The following is a 23,336-nucleotide window of genomic DNA, read 5'->3' as shown; positions in this document are numbered from 1 at the left end:
AATGCTGAAGTGGAAAGAAAGTGGTGTTTCCTTAGCAGTCTTTTATTTCATAAATTATTCGTTCTGTTAGCATTTAAATGAATACCAACTGGGCATCTACCAGCCTTGTGCTAGGCCCTGAATGTATGAATATACTAAAATCCTGGCTTCTATGTACTCACACTCGGATGTCAAGTCAGACATGTTAGTGAAACATTTGAAATGCCATGTGAGGAGTGCTACAAAAGAAGTATGTATGTAGGATGCTGTTAGAGCATAAAAGATGGAGAGTATCTGAATCTTCCCCAGGAAATCAGAAAAGGCTTCCCAGAGGGTCTGACCCTTTAGTAGAGTCTCAAAGGATAAATAGAAATCTGTCAGGCAAGTGACAGGAAGAAAGCGACTCTTGGAAGAATAACCCAGGTGAGTAAAGACACAAATGAAATCTCATTACACATTTCAGGAATCACGGGTTGTTAAAGGACTGGCTACTGGAGGAAATATGTGAAAGCCCGTTCAAAGTGATTGGTTCACCCAAGTAATGTCGGGCCCTGTAGCCCAGGTTAAGATTGCATTTTATCCCATGAGCAGAGGAAACAGTGGAAGAATTTTAAACAGAGAAATACATGAACTGGTTTGCAATTAAAAGATCACTGTGGAATGTGGAAGCTAATGTGGAGACTAGATAAAAGTGCATTACTGGAGATAGAGAGAAACCTGTTAGTATTCTATTTTCATATATTGGACCTCAATGGTGCAGCCTGTGCTTTCACACATTATGCGCTGACACTCCAAAAGAGCGTTTCATATACCAAAATCAAGTTTTTTTCATCAGCTGACAAATGAAGATAATCTAGATATTGCCCACTGACATGGCTTGCCAACCAACAGTTCCGTTTTGGAAATTGTCCTCTTTGTGTAGCAGAGTTGTATGGTTTTTAAAATTTTGTGCTTACTATTACAATAAAATGAATAAGCAACAAAAATGAAAATATGAGACTAAGTACATTTGAGACTGAGGTGGAAATCATCAGTATGCCAAATACAGTAGATCTTTAGTGTGAATCACACCACTCAGTGGACTTAGGTTAGCAACTATTTGTTCATTTTGAAAAGGAAAGAATCAAATTGTAAAACATGTGAAAAATGCTAACACAGCATAATTATAGATTTTTTTCTTTTTAGCTCTCTGGGGAATGGGCACCCCCTCCACCCTGAACCACAGAAAATTTCATATATCTAATATTTTTCAAATATGATCTTATGTATGTTCCTACCCAAAAAAGTAACTACTTGTATTTCAGTGGTCTGTGGAAGAAATAATAAGCATGAACCAAGGCAGTGATGATAGGGAATGAGAAGAGAGAATGGCTCTGAGAGGAAACCTAATATCATGGGCTTGAAAGATGATGATGGTAGAGGGCTAAGCCTACTGCAACACTGGAAATATTTTAGCTTAAGCAACTGGATGGTTGGTGGGCTCATTCACCAAAACACTGGAAGATGGAAAAGTTCTCAAAAGGAAAGAAACTTAGTTCAATTTTGGATTTGAAATGTTTGTGGTACCTGGAATGTTGATGAATAAAATTATCAGACTTTTATTTTCACCTACCTACATCTATGATTATTTTAATATTTTGCCTTTAACTATGATTTACATGTGCTGCTTTTCCTGTTATGAAGGAGATTAAAAATGGAGAGGATCTGTGTTGCCATCATGCTTTAAGTTATTGGGTTTGATTTAATGCAGGCATCATCATGAAAATTTTGTGGGCTATCAAGATGACAACCTATTCCAGGATGAAATGAGATATCTACGTTCAACATCTGTACCTGCCCCGTATATATCAGTAACTCCTGATGCAAGTCCTAATGTATTTGAAGAGCCAGAGAGCAATATGAAGTCTATGCCACCAAGGTATTTTAGTTCTCTCCTGTCTGTTGAATAGCTAGTGTTTGGTGGAAGAAAGACTTTGAACTAGAAAAGAGTCCTGTAGAAGTTCTTTAATACATCTGTGAGTCAGTTTTGCTAACTGTTGGAGCAGTAAGAAGAAGCATACATGTATGACTAAGGTAAGGTCCTTGATGGGAGAGGCAGACTAGTTGGAGAGAAGAGATCAACTAATGAAGGAATTAAAGATTACATTATATGACATTACTTAATGCTATAGTAAATCAGAGTAGGGAAGGGTTACTTTGAGTTTTCATGGGAGCAGTGGCACTGAAAATAAATCTTAAACTTCTTGGATTATTGTTTACAGTGCCTCCTAACTTAGGTATGGTAGTATCAGAGTAAAGAGCTTCTCAAAAAGCTGAATAGAAACTTGTTACAATAATATAATACACAAGAAAATAGAGGCCAGGCGCTGTGGCTCACACCTGTAATCCCAGCACTTTGGGAGGCCAAGGCAGGTGGATCACCTGAGGTCAGGAGTTCGAGACCAGCCTGACCAACATGGTGAAACCGTGTCTCTACTAAAAGTACAAAAAATTAGCCGAGCATGGTGACACACACCTGTAATCCCAGCTACTCAGGAGGCTGAGGCAGGAGAATTACTTGAACCTGGGAGGCAGAAGTTGCAGTGAGCTGAGATTGCACCACTGAACTCCAGCTTGAGGAAAAAAAAAAAAAAATAGAGTACCACTGAAACTTTTTTAGAGGAGAAATGATGTGATAAAAATGCAAAGGTAGTCTCACAGTGACAATTGAGAAGCTGACATATGGATTAAAGAGATATATTTTGTAGGAAAAAAGTATGACTTGTTGACTAACTGGATAATGAAAAAGATAAGTTTAAGATGACATGAAGATTTCAGTCACGAATAACTGTGAACATGGTATCATTGGAAAGGAAGACATTTGCTGAATGAAAAGAGAATGTGCTTATTAAAAGAGCATGCCACTGTGTTACTACTATACAGCTATAATTATAAACGAATATAATAAATACTTTAATGAGCACAATAGGACATATATATCCAAATGAGGTTTTGTTTTTTTGGTTTTTTTTTTTCATTAAAAATACATGCAACTTCTCCCCTCCCCAACTGTGTGGATTACTCGTCAGAATTTCTTTGAAGCTGCTCTTGACATTTTCTCCAGAGTGTAGTGAAACCTTTTATGTCTTTAAAAGTGATAAAGTATTTCTAAAGGAGATACACTTTTTAAAAGAGTTAGAAACTATTTTGAGGCTAGTCTGACAAGTGTGATTCTCATTGGGTTATTATTATCCCTTAGGATCAAAATCCAGGAGGCTGAGGCAAGAGGATGGCTTGAGCCTAGGATTTTGAGGTTACAGTGAGCTATGATTGTGTCACTGCACTTCCGCCTAGGTGACAGAGCAAGACCCCGTCTGTTTAAAAAAAAAAAAGTTGATGAATAAATGAATTCATTAAATCAGTGGTTCTCAACTGAGGGTGATATTTGCCTCTCTGTTGACATCTGGCAATGTTTGGAAATAACTTTGTCACAACTGGGCTAGTTGAGTGGGCATCCTAGTGAGTTGAGGCCAGGGATGTTGCTAACCATCCTACAGGAGGCAAGACAGCCTAACAAGGAATTACCTGGCCCAGGGTAGCCATTCAATTAAAGATGTCATCTTTGCTTTCTTCTTTGGATTTTCTTGTGTTGCTTGAATTCTTTCACAAGCATATTTTTTTTTTTTTGGTAAAAAGTCACTTTTTAAATTTGTGTAATTTTTTTTTTAAGTTAGTAGAAAACTTCCTCTGAAAACAGAACAAATGTCTGTGCTTTATAGTAACACCATATATAAAGTAAATTAAATTAATGTTTCCCTGTATTCTAGTCATTCTGGAACCAAACAACCTATACTAACACCCAGGGACATTTACTGCCAATCAGTTATGTACAGTATTTATAGTCTATTCAAACAAGAATGTACATAAGCTTAGAGAAGTGGTGAGTAAAGAAAACACCCAGGCAGTTAGCCATCTGTTAGAAAATAGATAATTTTACCAAGGGACACAGGATTTCAAACCTGGCTTGAATGATGGAAAAAACTCCAGAACCAAAGGTGAGCAAAAATATTCCAATTTGAATTCAGGTGACAGAAAAAGGAGCTCACAAAAAGAATAGTTTCTAAATTTGTTTTAGAGAAATAAGAAAGAGAAGAGATTTCTCTTTTTTTATAAAATGTGTCAATAAAGGAAATTATATAGCTCTCTTAATAACTTTTTAAGTATTTTTAAATGTTGCTTTAATAAGTAGAAAAGCTGTTACTTTACTTAAGCCTGAATAAAACCACAAAGTTCTTTTATAGAGTGTAAATACAACACTGGTGCCAAAAATCAGTTTGTTACCTCTCATGACACCTTGATGCAGCCATCCTCCAAGGGCTTTGGGCAACATTTCCCAAGAGTGAGAAACCTCGCAGAACACTGAAGACACCAAAAGAAAACTTTGGAACCAAATTTTGCTTTCTGTTTTATTAGGTTTTCATGTGTACATAGCCATTTTCTTTCTATTTGGTGCACTTGTGATTATATCTGACTGTTTTTCCTGAATATTATGACACATGAATTCCACCCCAGTGCTTTTGATTCTAAAAAGAGCTTGGAAACCTCTCTTCTTTTTCATTTAAAATGCAAAGTAGATTTAAGAAAACCGTAAGTTTTAAGGTACAATGCTGAAATCAGTCAAAATGTTACTGCATTTGAAAAGATCAAATTATGATTTAAAGAGAGATTATCAATTTGGCTTTGATTTTGTTTCTCCTCATGAAATATTGAGTCACATATTTTGCATCATTATAAGTATAGTTACATTTCATTCAGCTCTTCTGAGTTTGTATCTGTTGTATTGTTCCATCTACAGTTTAGAAACCAGTCCCATAACTGATACTGATCTTGCAAAGAGAACTGTCTTCCAAAGATCATACTCAGTTGTTGCTTCTGAATATGATAAACAACACTCCATTTTACCTGCAAGAGTTAAAGCCATTCCTAGAAGAAGAGTTAACAGTGGAGACACTGGTAAGTATGAGGATAAAAAAGAATATTGAGTGATCTGACTACTACAGATAAAAAAGAAAATGGTTTTATTTGCATACAATTTTTAAAATTTAATTTTTGAAGGAAAAGGCATGGGATAATTTCTAACGTGTGATTGACATTCCTTCTATGTGACACAGCTATAAATGTGCATCTCTAAATTTTGCATCTTAGTTGAAGGGAAATCTGGAGATCATTCAGTGATTGTTCGAGAATAAATTGACCTTTACAATCTTACTTGTTAGGTATCTAAGCCAAATGTTACAACCATTATCCCTTCCACTAAACTTTTGTGGACCAGGAGTTCCAATAACGTACACATTCACAGTTATCTCTCCACCCCAACTGAAGCTTGATAACTCTTGGAGCTGCCATCATTCTAAGTAGATAATAAAACTTTGGGCATATAAATAGCCCTTAATCAGTTTAAAAAAAAAAAAAAAAAAGAGTTACATGATCTGGACCAGTTGGTATCAACAGCCCCAAATTGGAGTTGGGGATTCTACCTCAAGAATAATTAAAGAAACCCAAGAAGAACAGGGTAATATAGTGATAAATTATCAGAGAGATCACTTGCTAAAATGAAGGTTTGGCCTAAAAATTATAGTCAGATGATTAAGTTATCTTATTGAAGACTTTTAAGAAAAACATTATTGAAAATTGCCCAGCAATTTATAGGTTCATTCAACAAATATTTTTGACCTCCCGTTAAGAAATGTTTCTTATAAAGCCATCTTTTAGAAAATGATACAGATGAGATGTAGATTTCATTTAGAGAGAATATAAATCACTTAGCTTTTAGAGTGTTTTAGAAAATGTGAACTTTAGATTCAGCTCTGGATTCAAAACCCACCTCTACAACTTAATAGCTATATGACTTTCAGAGAGTAACATATTTAATCTTTCTGAACCTTGGTTTCTTCCTCAGTAAAAGTTGAAATTGTTATGATTTGTGTCATGTGCAAAAAAACCAATGACAAAGGCTCTAAAGTGAATATATTAGATATTATTATCTTAAATATATATGCACTGCCTATGAAAATTAATAATTTTCTTTTTCTTTAATAGAAGTTGGTTCTTCCCTTTTGAGACATCCGTCTCCTGAGCTTTCTCGGCTAATCTCAGCCCACAGCTCTCTTTCTAAAGGAGAACGAAATTTCCAGTGGCCAGTTTTAGCTTTTGTTATACAACATCATGATCTAGAAGGTCTTGAAATAGCAATGAAACAGGCCCTAAGGAAATCTGCTTGTCGAGTTTTTGCTATGGAGGTATGAAGACATTAATGAAATTACTGTTTCATTGATCATACAAATCATGTGATGATTCTATTTAACGATGCCACTTTTTTGCCAACAGAAATTGTGTGAAATTAAAAGGCATTAGCCAATTAAAAGCATTAAGTGTTCCTATAAAAATCAGACTCTAAAGTTTATGAATATAAATGAATTTAGAATTTCATATTTAAGCATTCTGAAGAAATTTATTTCTGTATTGCTTTACTATTTGAATCTTGAGATTATCTTTTTTTAAAAAGCTTTTTACACTCAAAATGTCATTTTATTAGAATGAAATGACAGAGTAATCACGGAAAGAAGATAAGGAGTAGGGCTTTTGAGTTGTAAGTGGACCAGTAATAACTTCTCTGGGCCTTTGGTCTCTGGAAATAATAGGATGCTGTATATTACAGGCCTGTATCTGTATTTTTATCGAATGTGATAAATAACCTACCACTTCATGGATGGGAATTATATGAATATATTTAACTAAATGGTTGCTTGCCTAGAGCTTGAGATACACTTTGTGTTCATCCAGGTGCAAGTTGGAAAAAATGTGCTTGAATAAATTAATATTAAAAAGAATTTTCAAAGTAAAATGTGGTTTGAAAAAGTATTTTGGTATTATATCTTATAAATTATTTTTCCTGTTTTTTTTTTTAATTAAAACCCCAAATTATTAACTGTTTCAAGTTCCGTGTGCTTTCAGTGAAATAAAGGTCAGATTTTCAAGGAGCCAAGCATAGTAGCCCATGCTTGTAATCCTAGCACTTTGGGAGGTGGAGGAGGGAGGATCACTTGAGCGCAAGAGTTTGAGACCAGCCTGGGCAACATCGTGAGGCCTCATTTCTACAAAAAAAAATTTTTTAAATCAGCTGGATGTGGTAGTACACACCTGTAGTCCCGGCTACTTGGGAGGCTGAGGTGGGAGGATCATTTGTGCCTGGGTGCTTGAGGCTGCAGTGAGCCATGATCATACCACTGTACTCCAACCTGGGTGACAGAGCAAGTCACTGTCTCTTAAAAAGAAAAACAAATAGTAAAACTATAAGGTATTTTTTTTTTAATTAAAAAAGATTTTCTAGTATCTTTCTTTGAAGCCTTAATCGATGGAGGTACTTTATTTCTGAGTACTTTTTAAACTCATGTATTTTATTCTTGAACTCATTTAACCGTCATTTCTTCAGGCTTTCAACTGGCTTCTGTGTAATGTCATCCAAACCACTTCTCTCCATGATATTCTGTGGCATTTTGTGGCATCACTGACTCCTGCACCAGTGGAACCAGAGGAAGAAGAAGATGAAGAAAATAAAACAAACAAAGAAAATTCAGAACAAGTAAATGAGATTTTTATTTGTTTTGATTGTGCATATTTTTATAGAAACTGGTAGTACACCTTCAAATAGTCCAATAATTTGCATGAAATCATTCGCAGATCTAACTTGAAAGCAAAAAGAATATTTTAGTGCTATGGGCAAAGTATTAATAATGAGACCTGGATTTTATAGAAGGCAGCCTGTATAATGGACAGAGCATTGAACTAGGGCACTAGGAGCCTGAGTTCAGCCTCATTTCTACCCTATTGTAGTTGTATGACTTGTAGGCCTCAGTTTCCATGTCTGTAAAATGAAAGAGTAGTCTAGGTGGCATTTATCTTATTCCCAGTCACTCTGAAATTATGTGAGTGGCATTTTAGGATAATTTCCAGGGATATCAAGCAACATTATCATAGTCAAATTCTTAAAACTCACAAAGAAACAAGACACCATGAGCAAGAACTAGCAAAAACAATAGGCAGCAGAAATAGACCCTCAACAATGGTTGTAATTATCTGTGTAAATGTAGAATAATGTGTTAATATGCTTAAAGAAATAAAAGAGAAACTTTAAAATATGAGAAGAAATTGTGAGAAGAAATATAAAGTGATGAATTTGATAAAGAACTAAAGAAAATGTAAATACTAATCTAAGTATAATTGATATTTTTATTTTTGAGATTTTATAGCATGTCAGTGAAAAAATTGGTTAACTATAAGAGAATGACAGATTCGATAAAGAACTAAAGAAAATACGTAAAAATTTATCTAACTATAATTGATATTTTTAAAAAAATCAGTTTGACATTTTATAGCATGTCAGTGAACAAATTGGTTAAATATAAGAGACCTGTAGAAATTATCTGGACTTCAACACAGAGAAAGTAAATAAAAAATACAAGTTGCTAAGAGCAATGAAGGGCAAAATGATGTCTAACTTACCTACTTGGAGTTTCAGAAGGAGAAGACAGAATGGAAGACAGACAGTATTTAAGAGTTAATACTTGAGAATTTCCCAGAATTGATTACAGATAACAACCCATTGAGTCAAGAATCCCAGTAAACCCCAAGCAGAATAAATACAAATCATGGTGGACAAATCTATGTATAACTTACCTACTTGGAGTTTCAGAAGGAGAAGACAGAATGGAAGAGAGACAGTATTTAAGAGTTAATACTTGAGAATTTCCCAGAATTGATTACAGATAACAACCCATTGAGTCAAGAAGCCCAGTAAACCCCAAGCAGAATAAATACAAATCATGGTGGACAAATTATAGTGAATCACCTGAACACCAAAAACAAAGAAAGAGATCTTTTAAGCAGCCACAGGAAAAAATATTAGCTTTCAAAAGAGGGACAGTGAGAATAATTGCTTAATTTTCGGTAGCAACATTACAAGTTAAAATGCTGAGTTTGTTTAAAAGGCTTTCAGTTGGTTTTTTTCAACGTGGTGAAAGAAAATACTTGTTAACCCAGTTGAAGCGTCTTTGAAGAACAAGACCAAAGACATTTCCAGAATAAAAACAGAGAAATGGCCATGGAGTGTCAATGAAGAGAAAAGAAAGTGTAAATATGAGGGCATATCTTAAAAAACATTGACTATGTAAAAAGTAATGATATGTCGTGGTGATGTACAAAATGATAAAAGATCAATCCTGGATATGTATCTACCTAATACTGTAACCTTAAAAAAAGTAACAATTGACAGACTGCAAGGAAAACTAGGACAGTCTGCAGTTAACAATGTGAGATTGTCATATACCTGTAACAGCTATCTGTTCCTGCATAACTACCCCAAAACTCACTGGACTAAAACAGTTGTTTATTTGCTCACAGTCTGTGGGTTGGCAATTGCAGCAAGGCTCCACTGAGAGGAATGGCTCTTTCCTGTTTTGGTTACATGGTGTGCTTCAAGTGGTACCCCCTGAGCTCTTTTATCCTCCAGGATGCTGGCCTAAGTTTGTTCAGATGCCAGAAGCATTCAAGAAAGAGAGCACAGAAGCTGCAAAGCTAAAATGGCGAAGACTAAACTCATATGCCATGCTTCTGCCACCTTCCATTAGCTAGTATAATTCACAAAGCCAGTCAAATTCAAAGACTGAGAAATAAACTCCACCTGTTGATGGGAAGAGCGACAGAGAATTTGTGGCTGTTTTGTGTATAGTACCATAACACTCTTTTTAGTACTGGATAGGTCAGACAGAGAAAAAGAATCAGAAAGTACACAGATTTGAATGATTGACAGTCTTGATAGAATATACAAAACATTGCATGTAGTTGTTTACATTCTTTTCAGATACAAACAAATGTCTATGGAAATTGACCATTTACTGGACACATAAAGCAAGTTTCAACAAACTTGAAATAATTGGTTTTCTTCCTACCATGTCCTCAGTCTTTATTGCTAGTATATAAGAATTAGATAACAAAACAATAACAAGAAAAATATTTATAGGGAAATTAAGTAACACTTCCAAATGAGTTGCATCAAAGAGGAATTATAACAGAAAATATTTTAAATGGAATGGCAATAATAGTACATCTCAAAACTTGTTGTTTGGCAGAGTTCTAGTTATAGTTATGATGAAACAGCCAGTGTCAGGATTAGTTCTTATAGTAAATAACAAAAAGCTGGGCAAAATATTTAAAACAATTGTTCATAGGCTCTGAGCAGTGACCAGTACAGGGCTGTAATCCTTGAGAGAAGAAAAGGACATGAGGTAAGCCCCACACAATTGGGAAAAGAGCCCAAGCAGAGTATGTCAGTTGTGTTGGCAGAGATCAAAGTTTAGGACTGTAACTTTGGGATGTGGGAAGCAGGGCACCAGTGGTACAGAGCTGCAGAAAGGGAGTCTAAAATTTTTGCATAAAAATATCCCTGAGGTCCTGGCCACTCTTAGACTGGGCATGCAATTTCTCTGGAGGACCTAGCAGTGGAAATGAATTGTAAACTGAGAAATGAACAGATTCTTAGCTTCAGACCTGGGTTCTGAAGTTTTAGTCCAACCAGAGGTAGGGTGAGTGTGATGAATACTCCTGGCATGCCCTTGAAACCCCGGAAAGACCATACTCAAGGAATACAGACCATGCCTTAGGAGTAAGGGCAGTGCCTAAAATCAAGGGCAAAACTGAAATAACCCCAGTCTAACAAAGTCGAATGCCAAGGCTTCATGGAATCTAGATGGCCTGCTATCTCCCTGTAAGAACAAAACTACGTTCTTTAGAAGATAATATAAACCAGAACTTCTATATCAGTAGAGGAAGATAATATAAACCAGAACTTCTATATCAGTAATCAATAGATGCACAAAGAAGGAGGCAAAAAGCGACCATCTTTTACTTAGCTCAGTGACATAGTTTAAAAAGTTTGATGGGCTTACATTGGTAGCAAGATGGAAGAACAGACATTCTTTGCTATGGAGTAGCAGCTTCTTAGAGAATGGTTTGGTAAGATCTATCAAAATTCACATTAAAAATCATTCAGTAATTCCACTTTTATGAAGTTCTCCTTATCATATATGCATGTGTGAAAAGACAAATATACAAGTTGATTCATTGCAGAATGTTATATAAAAACAAAAGATTGGAAACAACCTAAATGGCTGTTCTGAAGTGGACTGATGAAATAAACTGTGATATTTTTATTCATCAGAATACTATGCAGTGGGATAATATATGTTACATACATATCTAATAAGTAATAATCTCAAAGATAAATTATTGTTAAAAGAGTACAGATCAGTTTGTTTACAGTGCTGCCATTTGTGTAAATGAACAATATTTATAGACAGTCCAAGAAACTGGTAATAGAAATTGCCAGTGGGAGGGCACCTAGGTGGCTGGGCTATAGAGACAGGGAGACTTTTTATGGTATTTGTTTATACCTCTTGAATATTTTATTATGATGTATGTTACCTACTCAAAATAATAAAAAGTTATTCCATAGTTAATATTATTAATGGAGCCATCTGAGGGTTGGAATGAGAAATGAAATTCAACCCCTACTTCTCTTTCCTAGCTGTGGTCCATTTGCCTAGAAAGGAGCTTTTTTTTTCTAATTCACATAAAAATGCTATATGAGTTAGTGACCACCCCAACTTCTAAACATATGTTATTTTTTATACGTAAACATACACACAAAACATACCTACATATATGTATGTGTATATATCCATACACATACATGTATATGCACACACACTACACATACACATGCATACACGTGTGGATTCACCCTACAGGTAGATTTGTGAGTACACTAGAATTGATACATTTATTCATTTGCATGCTGATTTTACTTGTGACTAAACTTACAGCTTTTTTCCCTAAAATAATACAAACGTAATTAGTTAAAATTACTGTATCTTTCTGGGTACAATTTGGTTTTGTTGTTTGTATTTCTGTTACATGACCATTTTTTAAGTATACATAATAGTCTTTTGTGAAGAAGATTCCTTCCAGCACACAAACTGATAAACTTGTTTCCATTTCTGCCTTAGGAGAAAGATACAAGAGTATGTGAACATCCACTCTCGGACATAGTGATTGCCGGGGAAGCTGCTCATCCTTTACCACACACCTTTCACCGCTTGCTGCAGACCATCTCAGACCTTATGATGTCTCTCCCCAGCGGCAGTTCATTACAGCAAATGGCCCTGAGGTAATTTTGTATCCACATATACTAGGTACATTGGACAAGAGAGTTTATGGAATGTTCAAAGTATGAAGTGCTCCAAAAAAAGCTCTTTAAATAGTAAGATAGAATCCCTACATTATATAGATGGTGCCTCCCTCCTTACAGTCATAATTTTTAGAATAGTCCTTCCTGTTAGTTAACATTTGTTTGCCCTCCTGTAAAATGTGCCTAATGTACTTCTTAGTGCCCTAAATTATCACTGTAGCAATCTCTCTCACTTTCCCCACTCTCCTACCTCAAATCACTTAAATGTCCCAAAAAGAGAGAGGGAAAATGAAATCTCAAAAAAAAAAAAAACCAAAATAGAATTTTGACTTGAAAAGAATCTTAGGAAAAACAGAGCCTGGTTATATGCACCCAGTCCTAAAAGCACCTTAAGGAGCATCACAGATGCTCAACAGATTCCCATTTCAATTTGAAATGTGTTGAGAATTTAGCATTGCTTTTACACTGTGAACCTTGTTACTAGATTCACATACTGGTCTCACACTTATAAATAAATTCTCCTAATTAATGTATACAAGAAATAGATTGATGGAATGCTTGAGCTTCCCATGTTCCTAATGATAAGACCAGTGGAAGAGAGATTTCTCTTTGTCCTCCTCACAAGATTTTTGAAATACAAGATAAATTATACCCTGATGAATTAGTATGGCATTGTAAGAGTAATAAATTTGAGGGGTTGTTACAGTTTGTGTACCACTTGTTTACACAACAGATTCATTACCCTTTTTGCTTCTGTAGCCTTGATCTTCATCTGTCTAATTCTTTTATATTTAAAATGGGTCAACTTTCCTTAGAATTTACCTTGTTCCAAAGAAGTTACCTTTATTTCTCAAAAACAAAAACAATGGGAATGATTTTCTTCCCTGAATTTTTAAAATGTCTGTTACTAGAACATTAAGATTTCTTGAGATATTAGCTACAGAGTACTCATCTAAGAGTTCCTTAGATGTTCCTGGAAAATAATTATTTCGTATATTGCTTATATATTGCCTTTGTAGGTGCTGGAGTCTCAAATTTAAGCAATCTGATCACCAGTTCCTTCACCAGAGCAACGTCTTTCATCACATTAACAATATTTTGTCAAAATCAGATGATGGCGATAGTGAAGAGAGTTTTAGCATCAGTATACAGTCTGGCTTTGAAGCTATGAGTCAGGTCAGTCATTTCAGTTATTATCCTGGTTGTCCTGTTAGTTAATAATACATCAAAGGAGAAACTATAAGTTATTCATAATTGATTTGATCCTGTCTTCCATTATATTTTATCTTATACCTGTTTGTTTCATCATCACGGAAGATTTGCTTTTAAGTATCATAAGTACTTATATTTGTTTCTGATAGGAATTATGCATAGTAATGTGCTTAAAGGACTTAACCAGCATTGTTGACATAAAAACTTCAAGCCGACCTGCCATGATTGGCAGTTTGACAGACGGCTCCACAGAAACCTTTTGGGAATCAGGAGATGAAGATAAAAACAAAACTAAGAACATCACCATCAACTGTGTAAAAGGAATCAATGCCCGCTATGTGTCAGTTCACGTGGACAATTCCCGAGATCTTGGGGTAAGAAAGCAAACTTGATTTATGGCTCTTTAGCTCAGTATTCATGCACTCTCATTTCTGAATTCAGCAACAAGCTTTATCACCTGGAATTTCACCAAACAAACATCATTGCTATAATCCCCAAATCTTAAGTCTAAAAACAAATTAATATGATTGGGAGCACTATGGAATTCCATTTCTGAAAAGAGGTCTGATTACAAATATACTATGGCTACAGCTAAGCAAAATGAAAGTCTACTCTACGATTTTCTGCTGCCATTCCCTTGGTTAAGATTTTCCCGTGACCTGGAAGTCCTCCCCTTAAACTCTGCTGATCAATTCTCCCAGGGTCTCTCAAACTCAGCGAGAAATTCTAAGTAACTCCTCTAAAAAATTACTCTTTCCCTCTGCTGGTTCTTTTTTGTATTACTCTGGTGGCACTTAATAATAATCTTTGACCTATGGTGTAATTAGCTTTTTTTTTTTTGAAATGGAGTCCCTCTGTCACCCAGGCTGGAGTGCAGTGGCACAATCTTGGCTCACTGCAACCTTCGCCTCCAGGTTCAAGCGATTCTCCTGCTTCAACCTCCTGAGTAGCTGGGATTACAGGCACACACCACCATGCTTGGCTAATTTTTGTATTTTTAGTAGAGACAGGGTTTCACCATGTTGTCCAGGCTGGTCTCGAACCCCTGGCCTCAAGTGATCTGCTCACTTCGGCCTCCCAAAGTGCTAGGATTACAGACATGAGCCACTGCACCCAGCCTATCTTCAAGTGTCTACTTCTTTGCCACAGTCCTCATGAAATAAAAAATAAGTTTCAGACTGTCCCAAATAATCATAATTTATATTCTCTTTAGCCTAGTTCATCCATGTGTTTCAACTGAATTAAATATTCTTTTATAAAAGGCACTAAACAAGAAAAAAGAGCCCTATTTGCTTGAGTATTAACAACCAAGAAAGAAATAGCACTAACTGCCAGACTGCCTTTCTTCTACCTCATTTAGAATTTTTTTCCTCAGAATGGATGTGGCTTGCTAGCAGATACAGTATTAATGGCTCTCCTTGAACCATTGCCTGGCTCCTCCTGTGCCATTTGCATATTTCCTTTCTCAGGAAGAGCCACAGTGGTAGGATTGGGTCTCAGATAACCTGGATGCAGGCCAGTCTGCAATCAGAGCAACCTCCAACTCCTGTACATCAGTGCAGGTTCTATTCCTCCCTGGTATTGAGGAAGTAAAAGAGGCTTAGCTAATATAATATGAGCTATTTCCTCCTCAGACCTAAGAATTTCCACTAGTGTAACTTTATCTTACTGGAAAGTCAAGTGTAGCAAAGCAAAACATTTTTGTAGCTAGAACTCACTGTTCAGTGCAAAGCTATCTTTGGCTCATGGTACATTTTAAGCAAGGACATACTTTCCCTCAGAACAATGATTGCAATCAATTTAACATTTCTGTCTTTTCTAAGAGGAAATAATCATAACAGTATTCATTTTCAAAATTCCCAACATGTAAGCTGACATCTACTTTCCTTTTAACAGGCTTCCTCTATGTTATAGGTTGAGCGTTCCAAATCTGAAAATCCAAAATGCTACAGAATCTGAAACTTTTTGAACACAGATGTGACACTTAAAGGAAATGCATATTGGAGCATTTCTGGTTTTAGATATTCAGATTTGGGATGCGCAGCCAGTAAGTATAATGCAAATAGAGTATTTCAAAATCCTAAAAAATCCCTAATCTGAAACACTTCTAGTCCCAAATATTTCTAATAAAGGATACTCAACCTGTATGTATATTTTCCTTGAGTTATGTACCTCCGTGTTCCTCAACCTGCCTACCACAGAGCCTTGTACACAGCATTTGTTGATTTGAGTTGTATCAGCCTACAGCACTCATATTCTGCAGCTCTCCAAGGAATTAATGTTAATCTATTTCTTCGTGTGCTTTGCGTAAAACTTATTCAGCCTTAAGATATTTGGCACTAGTTTGAACATGTATTGAACTTGTACTGTTTGACATTTATTTTGTGTATTAATGTTGCCTTCCCTAGTTTGGCAAGTATCTTGGGGGATAGAACCTCCTCTTGTATATCCTACTTCAAGTCTGTAAGTCTGGGTACATTGTGACACTCATAAGTATTTGTTAATTCAGTTACCTTCCCTCTTTATACTTCCAAAAGTAATGAAAATATAGCAACAAGAGTCTGACATAAGTGACAAGCAGATTTGTTGAAAGGCTTCATGAGGATGGAATCTGAATATTTAGACTTTGAATAAGGAGAGGGAATGTCAAGCTGTGAGAGAGCACCTGGAGAGAGGCTGAAATGTGCAATTCAAGATGGAGTTTGTGAGAATAAGACTGAAGTTGTAGGAACCGTGGTTAGTTGGAGGGATGGGGTGGTGTCAATGAGGAAGGACCATAAGAGACAGGCAGAAGAGTTGATGTGGTATTGGTAGGTCATGAGAAACCATTGTAAGTTCTGAAGCAGGAATATAGCATATTAACTATTGTGAATTGTCTATTTCAGAATAAAGTTACCTCAATGACCTTCTTAACTGGCAAAGCAGTAGAAGATTTGTGCAGAATAAAGCAGGTAATTGAAATTTTGTCATTAAGTGTTTTGCTACCTAGAGAGAAATTTCTTCTTCTCAGCCTTCACTATTGAATTCCACCCTTGGCACACAACCAAAGTATTATAGGGAATTATCTATTTACAGAACACTAAATTGACAAGTGGTCCATACATAGGAATAGTAACCACCATCCCTGTGCTAGACATCTCACCTATTTTCCTAAATGTTCCCCAGTCATGAGCAATTATATTGTACCTACAGTCTCCCATACCCTACTCCCCAACAAAGACTCAGGGTATCTTAAAATTTATCACAGATCCCATTCACACTTAAAACCTTACTTCACCTATACTTTGAGTTAAAACAGGTTGTTGTCCTCTGGCCTGAAAAATCTGTCTGTTATAACACCTGTAACACTGCAGCTATATCCAGGTTGCAAGTCAGTTTAAACCAACTCTAGAAACAAGTTAAGTTTTATCTAGGCATGTGTCTGAGACTGTGCTCAAGCTCCCTTACTTGTATTCGTGAAACTTTGTCAAAACTGTTCCTCACTGGCTACTTTATCTCACAAAAAGTTGGCCAATTGCTTGCTTGCTTGCTTGTTTTCAAATCACATTGAAGGAATCAATTAAGATTTTGGACTAAACATATAATAAATTTTGTTTAAATTGTTAAAGAATTTGGGAAAATAATCCTATTCAATGAGATTGTGTTTGTTTATACTTAATACCCCTTTTTGAAAATTGACATTATTAATTAAAATAATATCAATTTAATGTCTATGTAAATCACATAGAAATCCCCAGGTCATTTCTTGGTTATTAAATGCCATAAGAACAGTTTTTATTTTATGAAGGGAATAGTGTCAAGAACTATTTCACAGTATATTAACATTTAATCCTTGAAAAAAAAATCATGTTCTCAATGAAAATTAGTGAAATAAGGAATCACAAGTGTGAAGTTACATATTATATAATTTTTGTTCAAAAGTAAAACATATTAAGTAACTGCACTTTAAAGTCCCTTATCTTTAAATTGTACTTTAATGTGAGGATGCACAAAAAAAGAACCCTTTTCTGATCTTGTGAGGTTTCCTCTTACAGATAATACAGATAAGGTACAGTCATATAAATTATTTGTAATTATTTTACTCATATAATTTTGCTCGGAAGCCATATCGTAGTCAGGCCTGGATTTTAATTCTCAATTCCACCATTTACTGAAAATCCCTTAACCTGTGTTAACCTTGGTTTCTTCATCTGTGTAATAGCAACTATAAATAATATTACTTATCTTCACCTGGTTGAAATAAGAAAATCAGTGTGAAATAACCTCATAACCTTTACTCTGTACAATTCTTTGTTATTTGAGCTTGCTAATATCAATGCTAAGTCCAGCACAGTGATAAAAGTGATCCACCTGAATCAGGTTCCTGCCTCTTTTCTACTCAACCAGGTTGATCTGGATTCCAGGCACATTGGCTGGGTAACAAGTGAACTTCCAGGAGGGGATAATCACATCATAAAAATTGAATTAAAAGGCCCAGAAAATACACTGAGAGTTCGACAAGTCAAAGTCCTGGGCTGGAAAGATGGTGAAAGCACAAAAATAGCTGGCCAGATTTCAGCCAGTGTGGCCCAGCAGAGGAACTGTGAAGCTGAGACTCTGCGAGTATTCAGACTGATTACGTCTCAAGTGAGTGTCCTTATGACATATTCTAGCACAGGATAATTGCCGTAATATATTTTAAGAGTGTAACAAAATATTTTGTGAAACTTATTATAGAAATTTCTGGCTACAAATGTTGCCCATTTTTTCTTTTCATAGCCCTAAACACCTGAGTTACATGTTGCATTTGTAATTAAGAAAAATAGTGGTGTATGTTAGCAAGAGTAGCATATTATAAAACCTGCGGAATCAGCTAATGAGTCCTCTGGCCAATATAGTGTTAATGCCTGTCATTAATTCCTTTTCACATGCATATCTTCATCAGGTATTTGGAAAGCTCATCTCTGGAGATGCTGAACCTACACCAGAACAAGAGGAAAAAGCACTATTGTCATCACCTGAAGGAGAAGAAAAAGTATACAATGTATTTATTTGTATTCTAAAGATATTTATTTCCCTTTTTTATTCGTTTTTTCAGTGAAATATTTCATTTATTGTTGTATATTTTGATGGATATGTAATAACAGTTTTATGCAGTTCGTATTTTTTCTCAGAAAGATGAAGGAACTATCTAAAAGAAATTCATTATTCATGTATAATCTAGCTAGTATTTTAAGTAACAGCAAATTTGCTCTATACCTTGGGTTTTTGCGTTCATTTGTAATCATTTCTGTGCTGTACCCCATCAATTATCTTCTCCCTCCTCCATTGTCCCTGTCCTTCACAGTTCAGCTCGAAAGTACTGTCTTCTTCATGAAACTTTTTTACGATTTATCCTCTTCATGAAACTTGTTTATGATTTCCCCAAACAAAAGCAGTTTTCTCTCTGCTGGAGTTCATAATAATCTGTATGTGTCTCTTCTTCATTTTTCTCTTATGTTTATCTACATGGATGTTTTATCTCTTCTACTGAACCATAGCTTCTTAAAGACCAAGTCCATGTCTAATTTGTCTTTGTATCCATCATGGTAGCATCACACACGTTTAGTAAATTTTTGTTAGAATAACTACTTTTTGTTACTGTTCTTGAAATTTCTTCTAAAAATACAGTTGCTTTACTTTTTCGGTCCTGACTAAAACACTATACCTAAAACTTTTGTACCTCATCCATTTCCAAAAAGAGAAGTCAACTCTGACTAGTCTCAATATTCTAGTGTCTTTAAATGCTACAAATAATCACCTTGACAGCCCTTTGAAAGATAAATTTCAAGGATTTCCCTTGTCTCACCCTGTGTTTCCTAATACAGTAGTATCTAAATCATTGTCCTATTTTTGTTTGAGGTCTGAAAAAAATTAAGATTTCTTAAATGCTGGTAACTTCTTTCAACATCTTTTGGAGATCTCATTTGAATGACTACAAGACTGTGTAACTACCCTGTTAAATCAATTGAATTTTAGCAGATGTCAACTCTGTACGAAACAATTCTGAGAATGGCAAGCCCTCAAAAAGCTTGCATTCTGTTCTTGGTTATGAACCCTCTGCATTCCCCTCACCCCCCAAAAAGAAATCTTAAATGTGTGAAGAAAATTGCAAATGACATAGGCTTTCAGAGTACCTTGAGATCATTGTGCCCTGGAGTGGTCAGAGAAGGCGTCTTAGGGGATATTGGACTGGAGTTAGATCTGAAAGAGAATGAAGGGATTCGAATGAAATTAGTAGAGAGAATGGGAGCAAGGACTGATCAGAGAGACTGGCCTAACAGTGGGAGAGTGTATGTTGAGGAGTTAAGGTTGAATAGGAAAGGTTATACTGTCATGTACGTGCCCATGAAATAACATGATTTTTAAGAGAATCTTTTTTTTTAAGTTAGATTATTGAAGCACAATTTACATAGAGAAATTCCTCAATGATACAGTTTAATGTATCATTCAATGAATTTTTACTTGTGTACACTAGTGAAATCATTATCACAATCAAGTTTGTTTTGTTTTGTTTTGCTTGAGACAGGGTCTCTCTCTGTCACCCAGGATAGAGTGCAGTGGTATGATCACGGCTCACTGCAACCTCAACCTCCCAGGCTCGATGGATCCTCCTGCCTCAGCCTCCCTAGCTGGAACTACAGGTGCACGTCACCGTGCCCAGCTGATTTTAATATATCTGCAGAGATGTGGTTTTGCCATGTTGCCCAGGCTGGTCTCAGACTCCTGGGCTCAAGCAGTCTGCCAGCATTGGCCTCCCAAAGTGCTGAGATTACAGATATGAGCCACCATGCCCAGCCCACAACCAAGTTTTAAAACACATCACTCCCCCAAATTTCTCTCATGTTCCTTTGCAGGCAATTCCCCAACCTCACACTTAGAGCCTAGCAACTACTGAACTATATTCTGCCAGTGGTGTGTTGCATTTTCCTGGATATCATATAAATGGAACCACACAGAATGTACCCTTTTTGTCTTGTTTCTTTCACTTTAGTGTGATGCTTTTGAGATTTATCCATGTTGTAGCATATAGCCATGGTTCGTTCTTTTGGTTGCTGAGAAGTGTTCCATTATGTGGATTTACCGTAATTTGTTTCTCTTTTCATTTTTTGATGGATATTTGAGTTGTTTCTGCTGTTTGGCTACTATTAGTAAAGCTGCTGTGAACACTTACATACAGATCTTTGCAGGTCTTTTACCAATTATGTGTTTTCAAATATTTTCTCCTAGTCTGTGGCTTATCTTTCAGAGAACAGAAGTTTTTAAGTTTGATAAAGTCCAGTTTTTTCTGGTTTTTTTGATTCATGATTTTTGTGTGTGGTCTAGAACCCAAGGTCATACAGATATTCTCTTCTTTTCCTTTAGAAATGTTATAGTTTTAGTTCTTTTGTTTAGAACTGTATACATTTTAATTTTTATGTACAGTGTAAGAATTGAGGCTTATCTTTTGCATATAGATGTTCAATTGTTCTACTGCGATTCGTTGAGAAGACTATCATTTATCAATAGTCAATTTACCGTAAATGCGTAGGTCTGTTTCTGGACTCTATTCTGCTCCATTGATCCATCAAAGTGTCTTTCTTACTGTAGCTTTATAAAAAGTCTTGATATCAGATTCTAACTTTGTTCTTTATCTAAGTTATTTTGGCTATTCTAGATCTCTTGCATTTCCATATAAAGCTTAGAATCAGCTTGACTGTTTCTTTAAAAAAAAAAGGGGGGTGGGGATGGAATTTTGACTGGAATTAACACCAAATTGATAATTTAGGGAGAATCGCCATGTCAATAATATTGAGTCTTCATATCTGTGAACATGATATGTATCAGGGGTTTTTTTTACATCTGTTTAAAATTTCAGCAGTGTTTTGTAATTCATTGTACACATCTTGTACATATTTTATTAAATTTATTCGTAAACATTTAACATTTGTAAAGCTATTGTAAATGGTATTTTTTATTTCACTTCCCAATTGTTCATTTCTAGTATATAAAAATAGAATTGACTTTTGTATATTAGATTTCTACCCTGTGATCTTAAATTCGCTAATTTCAGAAACTTTTTATAGACTCTTTGGGGTTTTCTTAGATAATCATGTAGTCTTCAATAAATTTGGGTTTTTTCCTTTCTAAACTATATGCCTTAAATTTCTTTTCTTATATTATTGTGTTATTGCATTGATTAAGCCCTTAAGTGCCATGTTGAATAGAAGTAATGAGAACAGATAGCTCTGACTTGCTCTGGATCTTGAAAAGAAAGTATAAACCATTCATTATTAAGTGTGATGTGAACTGTAGATTTTTTGGAGGTGAATGTTTTTAATAAGATTGGAGAATGTTTTCTTCTATTCCTAGTTTGCTGAGAATTTCTATCAGAATGGATTCTTTTTTAAGAGACCTGGTCTTAACTCTGTCACCCATACAAGAGCACAGTGGTACCTTTATATGTTTCTCTTTCTTCATTTCTTTTATTCAGTAAGATAATCCATATATTGCTATGCATTTTAGTCAACATGTGATACTAGCTTGTATACAGTTCATTTTCCTTCAGTGAAAAAAAAAACTAGGGGATGGTAGCTACATGATATAGTGCTGCTTTTAGAGGTAATAAAAATGATGTAATATTGACTGATGATAGTTGCACATAGCTGAATGTACTAAAAACCATTGAATTCTATGCTTTAAATAGATGAATAGCATGGTATGTGAACTATATCTCAATAAAGATGTTTTTAAAAAGCAAAAATAAATGATGAAAGAAGTAAACAAGAGTAAGATGAAAGAACTATCTAAAAGAGACTCATATATAATCTAACTAGTACTTAAGTAGCAAAATAAATGCTCTATTCTAAAAATTCACTTTCTTTAGTAGATAACAGAGCTGTTTCAGTTATCTATTTCTTTTTGGGTGAGCTTTAGTAGTTCTGACACTCAAGCAGTTTGTCCATTTCATCTAAGTTTCTGGGTTTATTGCCATAAGTTGTTCATAATATACCCTTATGTCTTTTTAATATCTGTAGAACCTGTAGTGATGTCTCTTGGTGATGTGTGTCTTCATTCTTTTTTTCTGAAATAGTTTCTCTAAAGATTCATCAGTTTGATCTCTTCAGATAACTAGCTTTTTGTTTCATTGATTTTCCTCTATTTTTGCTTCTTTTAATGATCACATCTTTATTTCTTTCGCTATGTTTGCCTTGTATTCATTTGTTCATCTTTTTCTGACTTCTTAAGGTCCAAGATCAGATCATAGACTCCAAGACCTTTCTTTTCTCATCTAAGTATTTAATGCTATTATTTTCTTCTAAGCACTACATTAGCTGCATTTCACAAATTTGGGGTATTCTGTTTTTATTTTCATTCAATTCACAATGTTTTCTTATTCCCATTTTGATTTCTTTTTTTTTTTTTTCTTTTCTTTTTTTTTGACATGGAGTCTCGCCCTGTCACCCAGGCTGGAGTGCAGTGGTGCAATCTCGGCTCACTGCAAGCTCTGACTCCCGGGTTCATGCCATTCTCCTGCCTCAGCCTCCAAAGTAGCTGGGAGTACAGGTGCCCGCCACCATGCCCAGCTAATTTTTTGTATTTTTTTAGTAGAGACGGGGTTTCACCACGTTAGCCAGAATGGTCTCGATCTCCTGACCTCGTGATCCACCCACCTCGGCCTCCCAAAGTGCTGGGATTACAGGCGTGAGCCACTGTGTCCAGCCCCATTTTGATTTCTTCTTTGACCCTTGGGTAATTTAGAAGCACCTTGTTTAATTCCCAAATATTTGGGAATTTTCCTGTTAGCTTTCTATTATTAATTTCTGGTTCAGTTTTATTGTGGTCAAACTGTATACTTGATATA

The 23,336-nt window shown here is 35.4% G+C and overlaps 1 protein-coding gene across 21 annotated transcripts in view; it reads left to right on the top strand.

The window, feature by feature from the left end:
- The window catches only part of MYCBP2 (MYC binding protein 2), a 276,766-nt gene that overhangs the window by 225,303 nt on the left and 28,127 nt on the right, over positions 1 to 23,336 (top strand). For 19 of the 21 annotated variants that reach the window (XM_054529141.2, XM_024230800.3, XM_024230799.3 and 16 more), the window contains 10 exons: positions 1,730 to 1,897; positions 4,814 to 4,971; positions 6,058 to 6,257; positions 7,451 to 7,600; positions 12,081 to 12,241; positions 13,282 to 13,438; positions 13,624 to 13,848; positions 16,360 to 16,425; positions 17,861 to 18,100; positions 18,399 to 18,497. In XM_054529141.2, coding sequence (XP_054385116.1) covers positions 1,730 to 1,897; positions 4,814 to 4,971; positions 6,058 to 6,257; positions 7,451 to 7,600; positions 12,081 to 12,241; positions 13,282 to 13,438; positions 13,624 to 13,848; positions 16,360 to 16,425; positions 17,861 to 18,100; positions 18,399 to 18,497 — 1,624 coding nt within the window. The remainder of the gene's footprint in view (positions 1 to 1,729; positions 1,898 to 4,813; positions 4,972 to 6,057; positions 6,258 to 7,450; positions 7,601 to 12,080; positions 12,242 to 13,281; positions 13,439 to 13,623; positions 13,849 to 16,359; positions 16,426 to 17,860; positions 18,101 to 18,398; positions 18,498 to 23,336) is intronic. The other 2 variants (XM_024230801.3, XM_054529136.2) reach the window with 1 other exon arrangement.

Source organism: Pongo abelii, chromosome 14, assembly GCF_028885655.2.
Source record: "Pongo abelii isolate AG06213 chromosome 14, NHGRI_mPonAbe1-v2.0_pri, whole genome shotgun sequence".
NCBI classification, from domain to species: Eukaryota; Metazoa; Chordata; class Mammalia; order Primates; family Hominidae; genus Pongo; species Pongo abelii.
Note: the sequence above shows the minus strand (reverse complement) of the source record. Positions and strands in the feature narration are given on the sequence as shown.